The 22,097-nt window shown below is 43.1% G+C and overlaps 1 protein-coding gene across 4 annotated transcripts in view; it reads left to right on the top strand.

Moving 5' to 3' along the window:
* Positions 1-22,097, top strand: part of ATP9B (ATPase phospholipid transporting 9B (putative)) — a 162,077-nt gene that overhangs the window by 68,034 nt on the left and 71,946 nt on the right. For all 4 annotated transcript variants that reach the window (XM_043443762.1, XM_043443763.1, XM_043443764.1 and 1 more), the window contains 3 exons: positions 6,612-6,692; positions 11,706-11,781; positions 18,045-18,121. In XM_043443762.1, coding sequence (XP_043299697.1) covers positions 6,612-6,692; positions 11,706-11,781; positions 18,045-18,121 — 234 coding nt within the window. The remainder of the gene's footprint in view (positions 1-6,611; positions 6,693-11,705; positions 11,782-18,044; positions 18,122-22,097) is intronic.

Raw genomic sequence — 22,097 nt, 5'->3', positions numbered from 1 at the left:
TGGGCCTTTGCTATTGGAGGGTTTGCTTTAAAGTGAAGTCACTCAGTCGTGTCCACCTCTTTGTGAGTCCATGGACTGTATGTAGCTCACCAGGCTTCTCCATCCATAGGGTTTTCCAGGCAAGAATACTGGAGTGGGTTGCCATTTCCTTCTCCAGGAGATCTTCCCCACCCAGGGATCGAACCCAGGTCTCCTGCATTGAAGGCAGATGCTTTACCCTCTGAGCCAACAGGGAAGGAGGGTTTGCTTACTTCAGGAACATACCTGCCAGGAGGATGGGGCATACCCCGTCTCCTCTGTCCTGGAAGGTGCTTCATACCTTTGTTCTCAACTACACAGTTTCCTTCACAAACACGTGAGTGAAGCTGTGCACATTTTTTCTGTTAGGATAGGCGTTCAGCAGTATGTTTGGGGGTTATCGTAAAAGTTAGAAAATATGTGTCTCTGAGGGACTTTTTTAGCTGCATGGTATTTGGCAAATTATAACTTCTAGAACCAGCCTGGTATTGGTGAATGTGAAAGTTAATGTTTTTGATATTTTATAGATAATAATAGAGTGCAGAAGTAGGCATAGTGCAGGGATTTGGTCCTTTAGCCAGAATGCTCTCTAGAAGATGACATTGACAGACCTGTTCATCTCCTCTATGTCAGTTGACCCGTCAGCCTCTTCCAGTCTGATGACTGTGAGAGTGGCATCCCATTTAAATATGCTTTTAATCTTTTTGTGAGTTTGAAGATTTCTTACCTAAGAAAGTAGATGTACTATATTTTTTTTGTTTCTGTTCATGTTGTCTACCCATTTTCCTGTTGTATGTTTTTAAAGAAGTTTTTATATGTAGTTGGCTAATCATTTTTCATTCTTCACTGTTTTAAATATTTTTGTTTATAGTTTCTTTTGTCCATATAAAAGTTTACTATCCTTAAATAAGGTAGTTTTAAAGTAGTCTTTAAAATGGGTGTTTATATAATGTGATAGAAGTGCTAATTATCATTACAATGACTTTCAAACTGACTTGTACATCTTAAATTTACATGTTATGTGTCATATATTTCAATAAAAGTATTTTTAAAAATAAATAATCACTGCCTTTATTTCTTGCTTAGACTGTTTCCACTCCATGGTTATAAATGTTTACTTTAAAAATAAATAGTCACTGCCTTGTCTTTATGCTTGGACTGTCCCACTCCATGGTTATAAATGGTTACTTTAAAAATAATTATGCTTTACACATGAACCCTCCAGTCCATCTAGCATTTGTTTTGAGTTGAACTCTGAGTAGAAAATCAAAAACAACTGCTGGCCGATTGCAGCTGTACCATTTGCTGACTTGCTCACTATTTTAGCACAATTTTAACCTACCTTGCCCTGGTAAGTTCTGTTTTAAAGCCTCAACTTCGGTGTCTGAGTGTGCAGACTTCTCCAGACCTTTGCACATCTGTTCTCCCAGACTGTTTCCTGACTTTTCACTTTATATCTTTTTCCATATTAATGTGTAAATGTTTTAAATTCTATATAGGTAAATATTTATATGTTTTCTTTTTTGAATGTGGATTTTGTGTTGTGCCCAGAAGGCTGTTCTTCCACCCGTGTTTGTTTATCATTTTAACCACTGTCAGTGTTTGTCAGCGGTAGTCTCAAAGTGAGAGGCTGGTCATTAGCATTTATTGTCTTGTAATTATTAAAATATTCCCTGCACATAGACCATAAGGAAGGAGGTTCAGTCCTGTTGCTAAATCTGTGTGGCTGAAAGATGGTTTTCTGAGTGAGGTTGAGCAGGTTCTTTTCGCAGCAGCCTGCAGCTGGGCCGGAGTCTTCTCAGCGCGCTCCTCTTCTCCGCTCTCTGCAGCCTCACTTAGACCCCCAGCGTTTCTGTTGGCTTTGCTCTTCCTTTTCTTACGTGTTGCACGAGAGAAAGCTGTGCTGTTGCGTTGTCACTGAAGAAGACACCCAGCTTTCGTTTCTCATACTGCTTGTTAACATGGTTAGTCTACCCTGAGACAGTTGTGAAGCCTGTTGACAGCCTAATGTCTGCTGAGCCCTGGATGCCTTCCTGCTGCTGTTTCTCAGTTGCCATTTCCCTCCTCTGTGTCCTGCCTTCCATTCTTAGCACACATCCTCAAGTAGTCTCCCCGGGGTTGAAGAGGGGAGATGCCACGTGCCCCAGTGACTGGAGGTTGTCTGTTTGCTGTTAGGCTTGGGGCGGTGGTCCCACCCCGGAGTGTTTGCCTCTGCATTGCCTTTCCAGGAGTTGGGAGGTGCTTGACTGACTGACACCTGGAAGCAGTTGCAGCAGAACATTGGGAGTAGAGTTAACTTGCTAGAGTGTTAAAAAAGAAGTGCAGTGCTAAGGCACTGTGTCAGAATTTTTCTGAAAGAAAACCAAATACGCAAGGATGTGGTATGTGTTACATAGATTCCAGGAGCATGGGTCAGCTGTGGCGGGGGCTGCGTGCAGAGGGGCCTGCAGAGTGCTGGTAGAAACGTCCATACGTTGATCCTGTTGGTGTCACAGGTGTGTATTTGTACTAAGATGCAGAAAATTGTGCACTGTAAACATGCTTTTTTTGTTGTAAAAATGTTATTGCTTGAAGTTATGTCTTAAGAAAGTGTTTAGAATCCCACTGTGTTGCCTGTATTTTTGAAAGTTCCCTTGGCTGTGGTCACAGGAAGTACTTTCTATCACATTCAGTATTATAAGGATATTTTCTTCATTTTTATTAGTGACAGATGTATGAATTACAAAATACTTAGAAACCTAGAGTATACAGTTCATACAGTGCTACTTTTAAAATTTTATGGTTGGTACACTTTAATAGTGTGTTAAGCATTTGGGTGAGGTAACTGGAAAATGAAAGTGTTTTAAGTTTTGATAAATTTAGCTGAATTTGTGATTTAACCATCAATTTAAATTTGTAACTTCATATACTTTGGCATATTAGGTATAGGCTTTTTTTCATAGGAAAGAAGGCTCTAATTTCATTTTGGACATAGGCAAAGCAGTTTGGTTTTTCACCTGATAGCTTACACTACCCATAACTGTCACTCATTCGACTTTTCTGTCTCTGACATAGAAGACCTGTGGAGTGTGCAGTGTCATTTGCTGTTGGTTGCATCGTCAGTGGAGCGTTGTGACATGGTGACACCAGGAATGGGTAAACCTGCGTTAGAGCCCTTCCTGAAAAACTGACACCCCCAGGAACAGGCTTTCTAGTTCCATTGTGTCCAGAGCAGCTAGTGTGATCAGAGAATTGAAACTTGAGTCAGAGCAGTGTTGCCGCCCGATCCCACCGTGTGATGGCAGGTCTGGCTTCTCACCGCCGTGCAGGCACGGCTTGAAAACATGTGGGAAGAGCGTTCCCGGCTTCTGTGATCAGGCAAATTTATTAACAACAATGAGGTCACAGCAATTTTCAATAAATCATGACTAGCTGATTTATTTCAAAAGATCCATATAGCAGTAAACAATACCATTTACATTTAATTAGTTTTATTGAACGAAAGGCAATTTTATTTGTAATGAACCACATGTTATGATTAAGGATGTATTTTAATGACCTTTAAGTAATGCGAACAAATGTTGCCCTTGACCTAATAGCAGAGGCTTTCCTACATTATTGAAAACTTCAGAATGATTTTTAAATTATCATGAAAAGCTTCGAATGACATTGTCATTATTGTGCCATTACTCAGTCATTTGATGTCTAATATACTAGATGAAATGCACTACTTTCATTGTTCTTGTGCATTCAGAAATATGGGGGCTGTTGCTAGGCAGTTCTTTATTTCCATGTATCAAAAGGTATTCTGTTATATGAAAACATCACTTTTAAAAAATTACTGTGACAGCGTAGTGCTTAAATGATGGACATGCTCAATCAGTCGTGTCCGACTCTTTGCAACCCCACGGACTAAAACCCTCCAGGCTCCTCTGTCCATGGAATTTTCCAGGCAAGAATAATAGAATGGGTTGCCATTTCCTACTCCAGGGGACCTTTCCAATCCAAGGATCGAACCCACATCTCCTGTGTCTCCTGCATTGACAGCCAGATTCTTTATCACTGAGCCGCCTGGGAGGCCCCTCGAATGATGAGTGATCCTCAAGCTTCCTCAGACTTGCTGGGAAAGATTGAGGGCAGGAGGAGAAGGGAACAACAGAGGATGAGATGGTTGGATGGCATCACCAACTTAATGGACTTGAATTTGAGCAGACTCCAGGAGATAGTGAAGAATGGGGAATCCTGGTGTGCTGTATAGTTCATGGGGTCACAAGAATCAGACATGACTTAGCGACTGAACAGCAACAAGAAAAAGACTGAAGTATGCATTTAACTAAAAATGATTGTGAAAAGTTAAAGTTGTATAATTTCACATTAAATTAAGAACCTTGTAATTATATAGATCCATTTAGCACACTCATTTTTGGTGCTAAAGTACATTGCACAGTTTTTGTGTGTACATGTTTTTGTATGTATTTGTATACGTTCTATATGTAGTATGTCTGAATATATCATAAACTGTTCTTATATTTTATCTGTATTTTAAAGAAATAAAGTGAAAAGCCAGGATTTTTATTTTTCTTCTGTATTAACCATTTTTGTTCCTCACCATTCCTTCCTAAAGACCTGAGTTTTTACTGAATATCATTTCCCGTCAACCTAGAGAACTTCTGTTAGCATTTCTTGTAGTTTATGCCTGCTAGCAGTGAGTTCATATTTTCTTTATCTCAAAATATTGTAGTTTCACCTGTTTTGTGAAGGAGATACTTGCTGAATATTGAATTCAGAGTTGACCAGTTCCCCCGCCTCCCCCTCCCCTAGTACTTTAAGTATTTTGTTCCATTATGTTCTGCTTTCATTATTTGTGATGAAAAATCAGTATTATTTTGATAGTTTTTTTTCCCTGTATAGACTGTGTCATTTTTCTCTAGGTATTTTTGAGATTTTTCTTTATATTTGGTTTCTTATTTAGCTGTGACTTTGTGTCAGGTTTTACTCACCTGTCGGGGGGTTTGCTGAGCTTCCTCAGTCTGCACACGTGTGACTGTCAGCCAGTCTGGCACGGTTTTGGCCTCTGTTTCTCAGAAAGCTTTTCCCGCCCTTTCTCCTGTGCACTCTTCCAGGACCTCACCTGCCGTGCTCAGGGATGCTGCGACCACACTCGCTGTCTCTGTCTCGTTCCCTGTGTGTTCTTCAGAGTCGCCGTCTCTTGACCTGTCTTCAGGTTCTCCGTTAAGCCTATCTAATGAGTGAATTTATTTCAGTTGTGTTTATTTTCAATTCTAGAATTTCCAGTTGGTCCTTTTTTGTAAAGATGTTTTCTTTTTCTCTGCTGTGGTTTCCTATTTGTTTATTCTTTACGAGAATGTTTTCCTTTAAAGATTTGGTATGTCCTAATAACTGCTTTGAAATTCTCGTTTGGTCTCATTCTGATGTCTGGTCATGTCAGAATTAGTCTTCATTGATTAGATTCTCCTTGAATATGGATCTTGTATTCTCATTTCTTCCTGTGTCTGGACATTAGGATTGTATCTTCAACATACTGATACCTTGTAGAGACTCTGGATTCTATAATGTTCTGAAGAGTATTGGGTTTTTTGTTTGGTTTGGTTTGAACTGGTGTTAACTGGACTGAAGTAAGACTCTCACCTCCGTCTTCCCTGCAGTGGAGAGCCATGGCGGTCTTTTGCTCCTTTCTTCTGGCTGAGCTGGAACCTGCCTGCATGAGGGGCTCAGGGCTCAGGCTGAGAGCATGGGTCTTGCAGCGCCCAGCCTCCTGGAGCTGCCCTCTGGGGCTTCACCTCCTCTCTGGAGCTTCAGCATCTGTGGTCTGACCTTTGTTCTTCATGCCTGGAAATCTTCAGTTTTCTGAGTGTTAGCAGCCATGAGGCAAAACAAAACAGAAAACAAAAGCAAAACTTACAAAAATGGCAGACTATGTTAAGGGATCCTCCAGATCCCCCCAGTTTTGATGCTTCTCTCAGGGAACCCCCAGGGCTCAGCACGTGTGCCTCATTGCCTTGGTCGCTATCATGAAAGGGCCCAGAGTAGTTAGCACAGAGAACAGGCACGGGGTGGCTTCGCAGGAAGGCAAGTGGTGTTCAGGAACTGGTCAGGAGGCGCTCTGAATCTTCAGACTTTTCAGAGAGCATTCCATAGCTCCATCCCTGCCATCCTGCCCATTTATCTCAGGCATGGTCCAGGACAGGTCATCCCCTTTGGGGACAGTGGCTTCAGTAGTTAGACTGCTGCAGGAGGTGTGTGTACAGGAGGAGTCTTGGAAAGTGGGTCAGGCTCACAGTCAAGCTCATGGTCCATGGGGGCAGCACCAGGTGCTCTCTGTTTTAGGAGCATCTCCCGACTGCTTCTGACACAACCTGCCATGAGGTATAGCAGTTATCTTTAAAAGTCAAGAGATCCCCACACCTCTCTTGAGCTTAAAAGTGGTTTCTTTGGGTTCTTTTGCTTCCCGATTCATAGTACTGGCACACAACATATAAGAAAATCATCTCTTTTGGTAAATGATATATGAAAAATATTAGTTGGTAATTGAGAACTTTCCAAGTAATTTTGTTTAATTATTATGTTATTAATTCAGATATTCTATATTCCAGGACCTTTTTTCTATCAACGCTTATGTTTATGCTCAGAAGCCACAATTGGATATTCATAGTTTTGAAGGCACATTTACGAGGGTAAGTTAAATCTTTTGTTAAATGCATGTATATTCATTGTGTACGTTAAAAACATTACAGCAAACCTTTATTTTAAAAGTGTAATTAAATCAAGAATCAATTCAAACGAGCTCTGAACTAAAAAATGAAGACCTAGAGAATATTTCAGGTTCTTAAATTTTCCTGTGTCAGATATTTCTTTGAGATACATTAAGTAGTTTTTCTGTTTTTAGCATATTTACTCTTAATAAGACCCTTCTCCCTTAAAATATTATGAGTCGGTAAAATGAAGTAATTCAGCTATTTTAGTTTTTCTTTTGGACAATATGATATCCACTTCATTTCTTGATTTTTAGTAACTGGTTGGATGGATGTGTATGTGTAAGTGCACATGCATTTTCTTATATACATATATGTATTTCATTCTACATTCTTTTCACTGGTGTTTTGGTATAGCTTAAAGTCCCCTCTTCCCTCAATTATTTTTAGGATTTGGTAACTTTTGGTTTTAGCAGCTTATACTGATGATATAAATGACTTATAATACTTGAGGGATTTTAATATTTACAATTGTAGTTTATTTTTACTTGCTACAATTATTTTTAAAGATTTCTGGTAGTACAACCATCTTTGTCTCACTCTTGGTCACATTCAAGGATTGGTGAACAGTTGTCATCATTTGAGGAAGCATTTGCTAAGGGCATATTGTGTGTCGGGTAATGAGCAGAGTGGGAATGTAGATATGAGGAGGAGGAGATGGGCATGACTCTATGACTTCATTTCCACCAATGCTGCCATAAAAGTAGCTGCAGTTTATTCATGGCCTCACCGCTTCTCCAGAGTGCCCAGGCCAATGGTGAGAGCAGACAGCATCGCCTGTCGCTAATATGCACAGCATAAACGTGGGAGAGTTCTGAAGATTGCATTTTCCTGTGAGTGGGAACAGGTCCAAATGCACAGGTAGTGTCAGAGCCCAGACCCTGACTGCAGCCAGCCAGGCTTTTTGTTAACATGTGTGAATTACTGCAGCTTCTTAACAGTACAGTTCATTGCCTTCATTTGATGTTCCTAGCAAGGTTATTTTTCACTCATTTTAATTATTTCAAATGTGACTTTTAGATTATTTCAGATGGAAAAATCTTTGCTTTTGTGTGCATTGTTCAAAAAGGAGGAAAGAAAAAAACCATGTTAAGTGTAACTTGTTTTGTAACTGGAGCTTAGTTTACCAGAATAACAACTGAACATTTTACAAAGTGGTATCTGCTTATATTCCTTTTGTATAGTGTAATGTATCAATACAAAGGAGAAAATATGTTTCTTTTGACTCAGCCTGTGTAATTTAATAAGAATCAGAGATTGATTAAGGTGTCCTGTGGCAATAGACATATTGTATATGTCACTGCCCACGCAGAGTTTAAGGCAGATATGCATGCTGTGATTACTATCCGTTCCCTTGAAACAATGTCAGGGTTACCTAAATTATGTGCTGTATGGCATTTTGTGGTATGTAAATGATTGATGTTATTATTATTGATATCATTAATTTTTCTTATTGTTAAAGACATAGCTATCCTCTCTGTACTTTGGAGTTTAAAACTGTAGCCAGTTTTGAAATATTAACAGCATTTGTAGTCCTTTAACATCACATTCCCACTTAATCTTTTTTATGCTGCATTTTCTACTGTAATTTCCTTTGTAAACCGTAGCACACTTACCATTGTTCGTGTCTTTTTCAATCAAAATACTCTCCTTTTAAAAAGCATATCCCTATTGTTTGTTAAATACGGTGCACTATTGAGAAAACAGCTTGAAATTGTAACATTTTGCACTCTCCCCCTCAAGGCAAATTTTATCTTTTCAAACTATATGACATTAAGAGTAAGGAAACCCAGAGAGAAAGTTATTTAGAGATAATTTCTTTCCCATCTTCCCAGTCTGTCTTCTGTACTATATGAGATTGGTAAAGAACTATCGTTTACAGTAATTTTCTCGATATTAGAAAAATGTTTAATGTTTAAAGTCCATCATTGTTGTTACAGAATTGAAAGCAAACTGCATAGGCACTGTGTATTCTTCAGCACATAATTGTGTTAGAAACTGACAAAAGCATTCACGTGATTAAAGAGTTCTGGAAAAGTAATGGGAGAACCAACTTAAATTTTAAAGCTAAGTTGTATAGAACCTTGTATTTGCAGTTCAGAAAGCTTTATAACAGTGTTATATTTTACAATGCCCTTGTCTGTCTTGGAGTTTCACACAGTGGGAATGCTATATGCAAAAATATGCATGCAGTAATGGTTTTAACTTTCCATGTCAGGGGAACCACAGGGAGCGTCTGAAACTAATACAGTTGTACCCCTTGTACTTTTGTGGTCAGCTGATGGCCAGCTGTGGGCAGGTGGTCTTAAGGAGTTGGCTAAAAGAAAGGAGGTGGCTTAGAGTAACAACATGCTGCTGCCTCATTATTAGTTCCATCACAAGGGTTAGAAACCAAAGGAAGAGGTTCATGTTTATCTCTTCTTAGATTTATTCTCTTACTGGACAGATGTGACTGCCTGTTCTGTGCTAGGAGTTCACAACATCAAAATCAGTGCCATAGTTACATTGCTCACAGTCTGAAGGGAAACTAAACATGGGAATTGCTAGATGCAGTAAAAATAATTCAGAATTCACATTGGAGAGTAATTTTATATATTTGTCTTGTGCCTTAAATGATAACTGTGAATCAGCAGTCGGCAGGGTGTGTCCTAGTCTGCACTGAGTTTGCCAGGCCATGGTCAAGGCGCCTGCACTAGCCAGCAGTTAAAGGATGCGCCATGTAAACTGTGTGTAGGAGGTAGGCAGGAGGGTATCACACTTTTTCTGACTCTCCATCAGTGTTAAGATTCTAACACCGTCTCTGTGAATGAATCAGAAGTTGATCTGTTCAGTCAAAAATTTAAGTACGAAATAGTTACTGTGTAAAGGCCGCCTCCTTCTCTCTTTCAAGAGTTGACACTAGCAGTTTTTTTGTGAGCTGTGGGATTTTCTGCATATATGATCATAGCATCAACAAACAGATAATTTTACATCTTCCTTTCTAAATTGTACCTTCTATTTCTTGTACAGTTACTCTGGCTGAAACTTCGGGTATTATGTCATTTAGTTGTGAAAGCGGGTGTTCTGATCTCAGAGGAAAGGTTTTAGTATTTCACTGTTTCATGTGATACACATGGTGGGTTTTTCATAATGGCTTTTAATATAAGGAGGTAGTTCCCTTCTATTCCTAGTTTGTTGAATGTTTTCTGTCAAGAAAGGGCATTGAATTTTGGCAAATGCATTTTCTGCATCAATTGAGGTGATCATGTAGGGTATTTTTTCCTTCATTCTGTTATTGTGATATATTTTGTTGATTGATTAGCATGTTGAATCATCCTTGTATTTCAGGAATAAATCTCACTTGGTCATGGAGTATAATCCTTTAATTTGCTGCTTAATTTGGTTTTCTGATGTTTTGTGTAGGATTTTTGTATCATTGTTCATAGAAGATATTGATATGTAGTTTACTTTTCAAGGTAGTCTCTCTGTCTGGCTTTGATATCAGGGTTGTCGTTCCTTCAGTTTTATCAGTTGTTGTTTCATACATCGTCTTTCATTAGGAACATGCATGCGTGCTAAGTCGCTTCAGTCGTGTCTGACTCTCTGTGACCCCATGGACTGTAACCAGCCAGGTTCCTCTGTCCATGGGATTCTCCAGGCAAGAAGACTGGAGTGGGTTGCCTGCACTCTCCAGGGGATCTTCCCGACCCAGGGATTGGACCTTATTTCAAATAGTTATATCTGATGTCTCTTATGTCTCCTGCGTTGGCAGGCGGGTTCTTTACCACTGCACCACCTGGAAAGGCCCATTAGGAGCATAATTGTTTTTAATTATCATATCTTTTTGCCTTATTTAATTAATACATAATGTCTCTTGTGATCCTTCTGTCTGCTCAAACTACCTTGAATCCCTTTAGTGAATTTTTCATTTTGATCATAATACTTTTCAGCTCTGGAATTTCTTTTGGTTTCTCTTTGGATTTTCTGTCTCTTCATTCACATTTCTGCTTTGTTTATACTTTGTTTTCTTGACTTTCTCCATATCTTTGTCTTTAAACATCTTTAATATTTTTCTTTTAAAGTCTTTGTCTAGTATATCTGCCATCAGGTCTTTTTCAGGGATAGTTCCTGTTGATTTATATTTTTCCTTTGAATGGAGCATACTTTTCTGTTTCTTTTATGCCTTGTTACTTTTTGCTGTTCAACAAGCATTTGAATATAATGATGTGGTAACCCTGGAAGTTAAAATCAGGGTTTGCTGGGTTTCTGTGTTTGCTTTTGTTTGTTGTTGTTTGATTGTCAGCTCAGCCTGAGGCATAAACTTGATATCTTCTTATGTCTTTTCTGAGCCTTTTCTTGGGCATGTGCCATTGTTTTCTGGTTTTTTCCCGTATATGCAGTTGTTTTTGAATATCCTGGTCTTTAATATCTGGCTCCCAAAAGGGGAAAAAGAGAAAAATGGTAGGGGTTAAAAGATCACTGGTCCTTGAAGTCCCCTGGAGATCACTTCTCTGGGTGGGGAAGGGGTAGCAGCAGTGGCCGCCTACCTCGTTAGCTGCATCTCTGCCAACCAACGTGGCATCAGAGCACAGGTTCCCAATCCTGAAGCATAGGGTCCTTTTGTCCACCCTGGCTCCCACAGGCAGCTCCAGAAACATGTGTGACCTCTGGAACTCGCCACCCTTCACCAGCTCCAGATTCCAAATTAGTTACATCAGATGGATTCTGTCCCTGAGGTTGTTGTCCAGGTGGGGAGTGTTTCCTGGTGCTTCCTGCTCCACCGTCATCCCAGAAGCGTGTGTAAATTCCTGTCTTTTTGCCTATTTTTCACTGCTTTTTCTCTGCTTGTTAGTTGAATGCAGCTGGTGGGCTTGTTTTAACACTGTGGATATCTGAAGTATGAGTAATAAAAAAGTTGCTAATTTGCATTTTTCTTTCTTTTCTCTCCCTGAATAGGAAGACAGTGATCCACCTGTTCATGAAAGTCTCAGCATAGAAAATACATTGTGGGCAAGCACTGTGGTTGCATCAGGTGAGAAAAGAGTTGTGGTTTTAGTGTTGAGTTCGCACGTGTAGGAGATGCTTTGTGTGTTTAGGTGACTCCAGACAAGCATGTGTCAGAGTGCTTTCATCACAGGGGGACCTCATGGGCCCGGCCTGACAGTCTGCCTCTCAGACGAGCTCAGAACTAGGCCCCTGTGCGGTCCTCACACTTTGAGGGAGAAACCGAGCTGCATGGAGGCTGCTCCTTTGTGGGGAGACAGTTCTGACACCTGTTTCATGACAGGCTTGTCACTGTGCCTTCAAGAAGGTGGTGCAGCAGAACTGGTGAGGAGGTAGGGGGCAGCTGGTGAGTTTAGAGGGGTCTTAGACTGCTCATCCATCTAACAGAACACAAGGGGTCGATGCGGTGGGTTGTCTGTGGGGGAAGTGTTAGATGAGGCAGGGGCCTGATGAGGTGGATCTGATTAGCCCTTTAGGGGCCAGGGTGCAGGTTCTTTCATGTGAAATTGGAGCATGTTGGTTTATTTTTAGGGCTTCCCTGGTGGCACTAGTAGTGAAAATCAACCTGCCGGTGCAGGAGATGCAAGAGATGTGGGTTCAATCCCTGGGTCAGAGAAGATCCCCTGGAGGAGGAAATGGCAACCCACTCTGATGTTTTTGCTAGTTGTCAAACAGGGAGGCATTTACATGTGCATTTCATCAAGTGGATTTCTCTGAGAGATGAGACACTCTTAAGTGCTTCCCCTTTCAGAAGGTGGTTGACCCTGTGGATGGTACCAGGAGGCAGCAGCCAGGAGCGTCAGGGTGCTAGCAGGGAGGATGCAGGACTGTCTGTCCTGGCGTCTGTCGCCAGTGCAGCCCCCCTGACCCCCTCCCTGGGGCTTTGTGTGGGGTCTCTGCTCCAGACCAGTGTGCCAGAATCCTTACGGATCCTGTCCTCAGGAGCTCATGGCGAAAAAGACAGTAAGGAAATGAGACAAAGGCAGTTCCCTGGCAGTTCAGTGGTTAGGTGGAGAAGGAAATGGCACCCCACTCCAGTACTCTTGCCTGGAAAATCCCATGGACGGAGGAGCCTAGTAGGCTGCAGTACACGGGGTTGCTGAGGGTTAGACACGACTGAGCAACTTCACTTTCACTTTTCCCTTTCACGCACTGGAGAAGGAAATGGCACCCCACTCTAGTATTCTTGCCTGGAGAATCCAAGGGACAGAGGAGCCTGGTGGGCTGCCTCTGTGGGGTCGCACAGAGTCGGACATGACTGAAGCGACTTAGCAGCAGCAGCAGCAGCCAGTGGTTAGGACTCAGTGCTTTCACTTCTGGGGCCCAGGTTCAATCCCTGGTTGAGGAACGTAAGATCTTGCAATCTGCACAGTGCAGCTGAAGCAAAAGGAAAAGAAAGAAAATGAGACAAATCATCTGAGCTTTGCTGAGTGTCTCAGAAGAGTGCAGGGTGCCCTGAAAACAAACAAGTAAAAAGCTCACCTGTCAGGGTCTGGAAGGCTTCTCTGTGGAAGGTACAGATGAACTAGATTTAAAAACAGACGGATGCGCCCAAAGGAGAGGATGCAGCGAGAACCTGGAGCCTGACCACTCAGCGCTGACCACCAGGTGGAGGCCTCGTGCCGAGGGCACTGCAGGCTGAAGACACTGGTCCAGGCCTGTGTGCCCAGCACGCGGAGCAGGCTGTTCCCTGTGTGTCTGAACGCATGCATGTGCGCACAGGCGACAGGCTGCTCCTGCAGGAGAACACCTGTCCCTTTAGAGGGGAGGGGAGGAAGTGTGATAGCAGACGACTCTTCAGGTATTACTTTTTTGTCATGAGGAGTTTCTAGTGAAAAGAGAGAGGAAGTAAGGATTGCACATGGTGAGAGACCTCAGAGGTGCCTCCTGAGTCCCAGGTGCTGGGCTATGCTCAGATGCCACCGCCATCAGCAGGGTCACATCCTGAGGCTGCGTGCCACTGGGCCAGGCATGGAGTCCAGGCCTTCACCTTCAGCACTTAGCATGTCATAGCCTGTGGGAAACCCCACAGCATCCACAATTAGGTACCTGGTCACAGATTATATGTTTCCTGCATCTAGGTGTTGTGTACAATTTTTTTTTTTCATTATATTGATATGTATTCTTATAAAGGATCAAGATTGGGTTTACTCATAAAGATATTTGAAGATTCTCTTTCTTTATAAATCCATTTCATCTTTGTTCCTGCATGTTAGACTATTCGACTGGTCCGCAGTCCTAGTGACTTGTGTGCTTCTCAAAGAACTGGGCTTGTGGGCCCCAGATAATTCCCTGTGCACACCGTTTCTCTCCTGACCTTCAGTCTCAGCATGCCTTGGCAGGTGGTGTAGCTCCCAGTTGTGAACCGTGGCATTGAAGACACAGACTTAGGCATCATAATGCAATTACTGCATAGGTAACCCTTTCTTATTAAGGTACAGAATACAGTTGCTGGAGTATTTTACCTTCTGAGAGACTGTTTAGGTTGTTTAAAACCTTCCATTCCAAAGTTTAAATAAAGTACATTTAATTTTAATTTCTGTTTAGGCATTTTTAAAATGCAAACTTTTTTCATGAATTTGAAATCTTTTAACACATACTTAACTATTTAAAGACCTTATTGATGTGAATAATTTTTATATGACCTAACTCCCATGCACTGAAGTATGCTTAAAATACTTTGGACTTCCAGAAATACTATAAGAACTCTTGTCTTCTTTCACTTGATTACAAATTGAGAAGGAAAGACCAGAATTTTTAAAAATCTTATTCTTCAAAAGTTACATGTCACTACTATACATAAAATGGATAACTAGTAAGGACCTACTATATAGCACAGGGAATGCTACTCAATACTCTGTAATGGCTTGTACAGGAAAAGAATCTAAAAAAGTAGTTAAGTTTTATTTTATTATTTATCATTTTGTTTTATTTATTAATATATGTATAACAGATTCACTTGGCTGTGCACTTGAAACTAACCCTAACATTGTAAATCATCTATACCCCAATAAAAATTTAAAAAGTGTCAATTGAGTTCAAGTTGCTTCCTGGTAGAGTAAACTCAGGTCTTCCTTCCTTGTAGGAACTGAACGTCTGGGAGCAAGGACTAAAGTTGACAGACAGACCCAAGGACTGAGGGCACCAGAGAGGGACAAATGGACTTCCTAGGGGGTCATGTTTCTTCCCCTTGTTGGTTCAGAGAGCCAGGAACCCGCCATATTTCAGTGACAGGTGGATGTGAGCATGCGATCATAAGTGGCTGAGCCTGGAAGCAAGAATGAGTCCTCAAGAGCATGACCGCTGGACTTGTGTGCCATACGGGGTCCAGCTGAGCCCCAGAGCAGGATCTCTGGGTGTGTGTGCCAGACGGGGTCCAGGCTGAGCCCCAGAGCAGGACTGCTGGGTGTGTGTGCCAGATGGGGTCCAGGCTGAGCCCCAGAGCAGGACTGCTGGGTGTGTGTGCCAGATGGGGTCCAGGCTGAGCCCCAGAGCAGGACCGCTGGGTGTGTGTGCCCAAACAGGGTCCAGGCTGAGCCCCAGAGCAGGACTGCTGGGCGTGTGTGCCCAGATGGGTTCAGGGGGAGTCCCAGAGTAGGACTGCTGGGTGTGTGTGCCAGACGGGGTCCAGGCTGAGCCCCAGAGCAGGACCGCTGGGCGTATATACCAGACGGGGTCCAGGCTGAGCCCCAGAGCAGGACTGCTGGGTGTGTGTGCCAGATGGGGTCTAGGCTGAGCCCCAGAGCAGGACCACTGGCTGGGCGTATGTGCCCAAACAGGGTCCAGGCTGAGCCCCAGAGCAGGACCGCTGGGCGTATATACCAGACGGGGTCCAGGCTGAGCCCCAGAGCAGGACTGCTGGGTGTGTGTGCCAGACGGGGTCCAGGCTGAGCCCCAGAGCAGGACTGCTGGGTGTGTGTGCCAGATGGGGTCCAGGCTGAGCCCCAGAGCAGGACCGCTGGGTGTGTGTGCCCAAACAGGGTCCAGGCTGAGCCCCAGAGCAGGACTGCTGGGCGTGTGTGCCCAGACGGGTTCAGGGGGAGTCCCAGAGTAGGACTGCTGGGTGTGTGTGCCAGATGGGGTCTAGGCTGAGCCCCAGAGCAGGACCACTGGCTGGGCGTATGTGCCCAAACAGGGTCCAGGCTGAGGCCCAGAGCAGGACCGCTGGGCATGTATGCCAGACGGGGTCCAGGCTGAGCCCCAGAGCAGGACCGCTGGGCGTGTGTGCCCAGACGGGGTCCAGGGGAGTCCCAGAGCAGGACTGCTGGGCATGTGGGCCAGATGGGGTCCAGGCTGATACTGATAGTGATCAATACTGGAAGTGAGAGTAAATATTTGAAAACTTATATAAGAATTTAATGAAGTAATTTAATGTTAAGAAAATTGGGACATAGATTGTCTCAAAAATTTTTGTTTCGATAATTTATTGATGTGGTATTTTACAAAATTAGTCCTCATGACCACTTAGAAATTTAAAAATAGAACCTGTACCATGTAGTTTGCAACACTCTTGCTCTGGAGAAAGTTTAGTATCAGAGGTCAGACAGCAGGCGAACCCCTTCCCCTCGGGTGTCCCTAGAGACTGGACCGGAGAGCACGGACAGAAAAGCAGGATGGAGTTCGAGAGGCAGGAACTGGGGGCAGAGAACAGGTACCAGCCTGCAGCTCATGATTCAGACTTGGGGCTCGAGGGGCGTTGTTGCGGGATGGCTCCCCCTCACCTCCTGTGGTCTTGCTCCTCCCCTGATGTGCCCATTGGTGGAGCCCAAACTCCGTGCAGGTCTCACCGGTCACTCTCTGTGTCTGCCGTTGGCAGAGTGGGAGCCCATAGTCACACAGGGCTCAAGACCACAGTAAATGCAGGCCTCCCAGCTTTGCCAGGGGCTTTCAGTTAAAAAGGGAACAAAGGCATGCTTCTTCTAAGAAGGGGCAGACGTGACCTTGGCGGATGTCACGCTGAGTGACACGCTGGCATCTTCTGCCTTTCCGGGGTTCCGTGGAGGGATGAGTGACAGCAGCTGTCCTGCTCCCGTGGACCCGAGATTGCCACAGCCGTGTCTGCCCCACAGGTCCTGCCTCAGCGCCGCAGATTCCACACGCTACAGTAACGAGACAGAAGAGGCTTGTAAAATTACATGATTAGTTGTACAGTGGTTGACTTCAGTCAGTAGTATAGACACTGTCTTTCTCACCTCAATTATATTTCTCACCTTCAAATTTGGTGAAAAGTTAGGAATATAAATTACTCATAGCAGCAGTTCAAGAAACATACTTCCATGTTGTTGTTTTTTGGTATTTTCAGTTTCTTTTTTGGCTGCCTCAGGCCTAATTTCAGCCCACGGGATTTTCCTTGCATTTTGGGGGAAATCCCCTGGAGAAGGGAAAGGCTACCCACTCCAATATTCTGGCCTGGAGAATTCCATGGACTGTATCATCTGTGGGGTCGCAGAGTTGGACACAACTGCGTGACTTTGACTCACGCTCTGTGATTGACCTGCAGCATGTGAGATCTTAGTTCCCCAAGCAGGGACCGAACCCGTGTGCCCTGCCCTGCACGGCAGATTCTCAACCCCTGGACCGCCAGGGACATCCCCATGGTTTTTAAGTTGGTATTTCAGAAATGAGTACCTCTGATTTGAGCCTTTGTAATCTATAGGTCATTCTTGGGGTATTTTATTTTTCTTTTATCTTAAGTTTGATAGAGCACAAAGTTAACAATTTCTTTCTGACATGTATGATTAGAAAACCAAACTTTTAGGAGATGTGAGTAAAAGAGACATACAGATTCCAAAGCAAATACTGTCTTTATAATATTTCTCTTACTGTTTTCATTGTCTGTGTGCTGAAATGTCCACAAAGTTTCTTGTACCTGGTTGTCCTGAATCTTTACAGTGGAAAGATGCTCTCAGACTCCTGTTCAGAGGAAATGGCTCACCTGGTACCATGTCATTTATGGTCACAAGTTTGATCAGTTTAACGTAGGCTCTCTCAATGTAACTTCAGTGTTCAAGTTACCATTTTAATAGGCATTAGTGAATGAACAACTTCCGTTGTCACACTTTCTGTTGTTACCAAAGAGAGTATTAGTGCATTTTCATTGCGTGAGAAATCAGTTGAGTTTTTCAAAGTCTGTTTTTAAAGTTAAGATTAGATTTTATTGAGTAACCAAAATTAAATATGCTATTAGATAAATATGTATAGAATCAAATGGTACATTAATATTTTACTAGGAGGTGTTACCTCTGCTTACCATTCAAGTTTCTCTGTAAGGGCCACTTCTGTGTTTTGCAGGTACTGTAATAGGTGTGGTCATCTATACTGGAAAAGAGACTAGAAGTGTCATGAATACATCAAATCCAAAAAACAAGGTAGGTTAGATGGAGCACTGACTGCTTTCATGAGCGGCCTCTGCTTTCCCTGGGAGAGGACAAGCAGTTCCAGGCAGCTCGGTCGTGTTAGCTTCATGCATGTCATAGGAGTAGAGCTTCCTGTGTTGGTGGTCTGGGACATGGATTCTCTGTGTAACAGCAAGCTTGTCTGGAAGAATTTTCAGAACTACTTTTCTTTGCTTAATCAAGAGTTTTATATGTCTCTTAAATTTTCATTGTTGTATATATAATTTACCCATAATTTAACAGTTAATTATGGGTCTTTTAATTTCTCCTCAATCTATTTATAATTTACACTCTATGTTGATGGTTCACTTTTAAAATGAATCTGTATTAATGTTTTTATGGTATTTAACTTGATAGTGTATTGTTAAAGTAGTTTTAAGTTACTTCCATTTCTGAAGAAGCATGTTGAAAACTAGATTTTAGTTTTAAAGACTGCTGGATTATATTCCTAAAATTATATTCCTATTATAGTCCTAAAATTGTTATTTATGTAGTCATTGTGTATGTAAGTTAAATCACAACAAAAAATTAGTTTGAATTCTCAGTAGTTATTATTTAAGTAACATGTTTTGTATCAAGTCATAATATGTGTTAATATCTGCTCAATGAGAAGCTCTTTCTTACTGCATTTTACTCATTTTTCTTTGAAATACAATTTCTGTGTATCTGAGTAGAACAAAAAGTCCTCTCATGGAGCTGTGCCTGCTTTGTGAGTAATTAACAGAAGAGTGTGTCTTCTGTAGGAAATTTTATAACCAAGCGATAGAAATGAAATCATTCTTTGAGGAAATACCTTTTAGGACAGGATGTGTCTCATTTTTTCAGCTAAATACTATTTTAAAAAATAGTTAACCTTCAGAGGCTAGCAAAGCGTCCCTGATTCTCTGAATGGTTGGGCCGTCTGCAGAGCCGCTGACTGACGATGACGGAGAGCAGGAGTTGCTCTGTGAGTGAGGTCGATGGCGCTTAACATCTCTGTGTCTGTTAGGGCTCCAGGTGTCTGCCTGGTGCATGTTTACAGAAGTCAAAGAAAAGGTTGTGCTACTGTTGTTTTAGTAGAAATTCTGATTTTGATAATGGGGAGAAATAAATCTCTGTCGATTTATATAAACCAAGTTTTATAAACTTGGCCTTAATTTGAGCAAATCAGATATATCTGTCAGTAATTCTGCAATAGAGTTAAATTATTTAAAAATAAATTATTATACTAATGACAAGAGTTAGCATCACATACACAGTTATGTGTGTTTTCCAGGTAGTGTGGTGTTTTTCTGTTCTTCAGTAGGCAAAGCTAGGATGTCTAATAATGCCTGTATGATTTTTAGGGTGTTTTCCTCAATCATTTTGCTTTTACATTTATTATGCTATTCGAGGATAAATTTAGTTTTAAATATTAACTTTAAAGCCTTGAAACGCTTTAATACAGCTTTCTAGTTCTCCCTTACCCCTCAGTGCAGCTCACCTCTGTCACTCTCACTGTCTGCCCTCGGTCACTTCTTTTCTCAGGTCACCTTTGGTGTTGGCTCAGTGAGCTGTTCCCTTGGGTGCCAGTGTCCTTTGTTGGGTTTATGACGCAGTTAAGAACTCTGACCCTGGAAGCTGGCCAGCCTGGGCTAGACTCTGGGTGTTGCCTCTGACCAGCTCTTTGCCTCTGGGCACTCGGTAGATGTTGCCTCTCCTTATTACCTTTCTGTGAGGTGAAATGTTAAGTCGAAATGAGTGCCCAAGCCCTGCTGCCAGTCAGGACACACCCCCAACAGCTCCCGCCCCGTCAGGCCTCGTGTCTGCCCTCCCCCCTCCTCTGCGTCCTCCCCTCTCCTCCTCCTCCTGGTTTTAGACAGCCTTCTCAGTGTCCTTGGGGTTAGGAAAAGCATCTTGGGGGTTCTGCAGGATTGGACTCGGACCCTTGCTTGGGCACTTGTTGGCCTTACACGGGGAGCAGACGTGTCCCTTCTGTGGCCTCACCTTACCCAGGGCTTGGCTAGTGTTTGCTGTAGCCCTTCTGGGGGGAGGCCCTCGTGATGCTCCCAGCTGCTCACAGGCTGTGCATGTGGTGTCAGGAGCCTGCACAGCGGCCCCCAAGCAGACAGAGCCGGCGGGCTGCAGCGTGGGACCTGCCTTGTCCGCACGGGGCTGCTTCTCCCGAAAGACACTCTGGGTGGTGGAGCACCAGCTTGACATGGAAACAGTTTTATAGATCAAGGAATCATCTTAGGAAAGAAATAAAATCTCTCAATGTGCATAGGTCATTAAATCTTTCTAAGTGTTAAATGCTAGATTTATAAGAATAAAATTCAGGAAAATGTTACAAGCATGCTATAGTGGACAAAAATTAGCTGATGTGATTTATTTAGGGTGAGTTGATGTGTGTTGAATGAAAAGAATGTGTAGTGTTTAGATCTTAAACAGAGAAGGGAAGAAAGAAATGTTCAGTGTTTGTAAGACATTATTATTTGCAAACTACATCTCAGTAGCTTCCTAAACCAGCACACTTCTGGATTTCACAGAAACCTAGTGGAAACAAAAACTAACCTTTAAAACACTTTGACTTTCATCAGACTTCTTCAGGGAAGCCACACTTTTCCTAACCACCCACTCTGAGAGCTGCCCTATGAGTGAGTGTCTGTGGGGACATTAAGGGATGGAGTGTCAGGTGGAAGGGCACACACCAGACGTTTCCTCTCTGCTCGTGTACACGTCTGACGCGTGGGCAGGCACTCTGCTTGGCGCGGCCCCTCGTGGGCCTGTCCTGGAAACACACCTCGAAAACCATGGGGATAAGAAGCTGGCATGGCAGGTTGCACACTCCCTCCTGTCTGGTCGGTCAGCAGTGCAGCCGTGTTCCCTTGGCCCGAGCACTGGAGTGACCGGGGCCCTACGGCCTGCCCCAGCCTTGGGAGAGGGAGAATTGGGGATGTTTAATGACACGCACTGCTGCCCACCCGCACTGTGGTTACAGCGAGCTTCCAGGCCTTTCACACAGAGCTGGAAACAGAAGTAAGGAACCTCACAGAGCCTGCAGGTGCCAGTCGTGAAGGGCTGAGGCAGAGGAGAGGAGAGGAAGGCGTTTCTGGAGCTCGGGCGGGCCGCAGCAGGTCAGTGCTCTGGACCCCCTGGGGATGAGAAGCTGAAGGGCCAGCAGGTGAAGGAGCGGGGAGTGAGCATCCTGCACAGACCTGTCCGCGTGCGGGGCGGCCAGGAGCACCCTGACCCGGGACGCTCGGCCGAGATGAGCGGGGAAGACCGGGCAGGCTTCTAGGCAGGGCCCAAGGCACCGGAGGAGCCATGGGGGTGAAAACTGAGCAGTGCCTCCCTGGGGAAAAGATTGTGTTGATTTTGTTTCTGGTGAGAAAATATCACAGAACTATTAATGCTTCCAATAAAAGAAGAGAGAGTCTTAGTTTATACAGAGGAAAAATACGTTTTTGTTTTTTTTTTTTATTAGTTGGAGGCTAACTACTTCACAACATTTCAGTGGGTTTTGTCATACATTGATATGAATCAGCCATAGATTTACACGTATTCCCCATCCCGATCCCCCCTCCCACCTCCCTCTCCACTCTGGGTCTTCCCAGTGCACCAGGCCCGAGCACTTGTCTCATGCATCCCACCTGGGCTGGTGATCTGTTTCACCGTAGATAATATACATGCTGTTCTTTCGAAACATCCCACCCTCACATTCTCCCACAGAGTTCAAAAGTCTGTTCTGTATTTCTGTGTCTTCTTTTTCTGTTTTGCATATAGGGTTATCGTTACCATCTTTCTAAATTCCATATATATGTGTTAGTATGCTTTAATGTTCTTTATCTTTCTGGCTTACTTCACTCTGTATAATGGGCCCCAGTTTCATCCATCTCATTAGGACTGATTCAAATGAATTCTTTTTAATGGCTGAGTAATATTCCATGGTGTATATGTACCACAGCTTCCTTATCCATTCATCTGCTGA

This window comes from Cervus canadensis, chromosome 23, assembly GCF_019320065.1.
Source record: "Cervus canadensis isolate Bull #8, Minnesota chromosome 23, ASM1932006v1, whole genome shotgun sequence".
Taxonomy (NCBI): domain Eukaryota; kingdom Metazoa; phylum Chordata; class Mammalia; order Artiodactyla; family Cervidae; genus Cervus; species Cervus canadensis.
The sequence above is the reverse complement of the archived record's forward strand: the minus strand, read 5'-3'. Positions and strand labels throughout refer to the sequence as shown.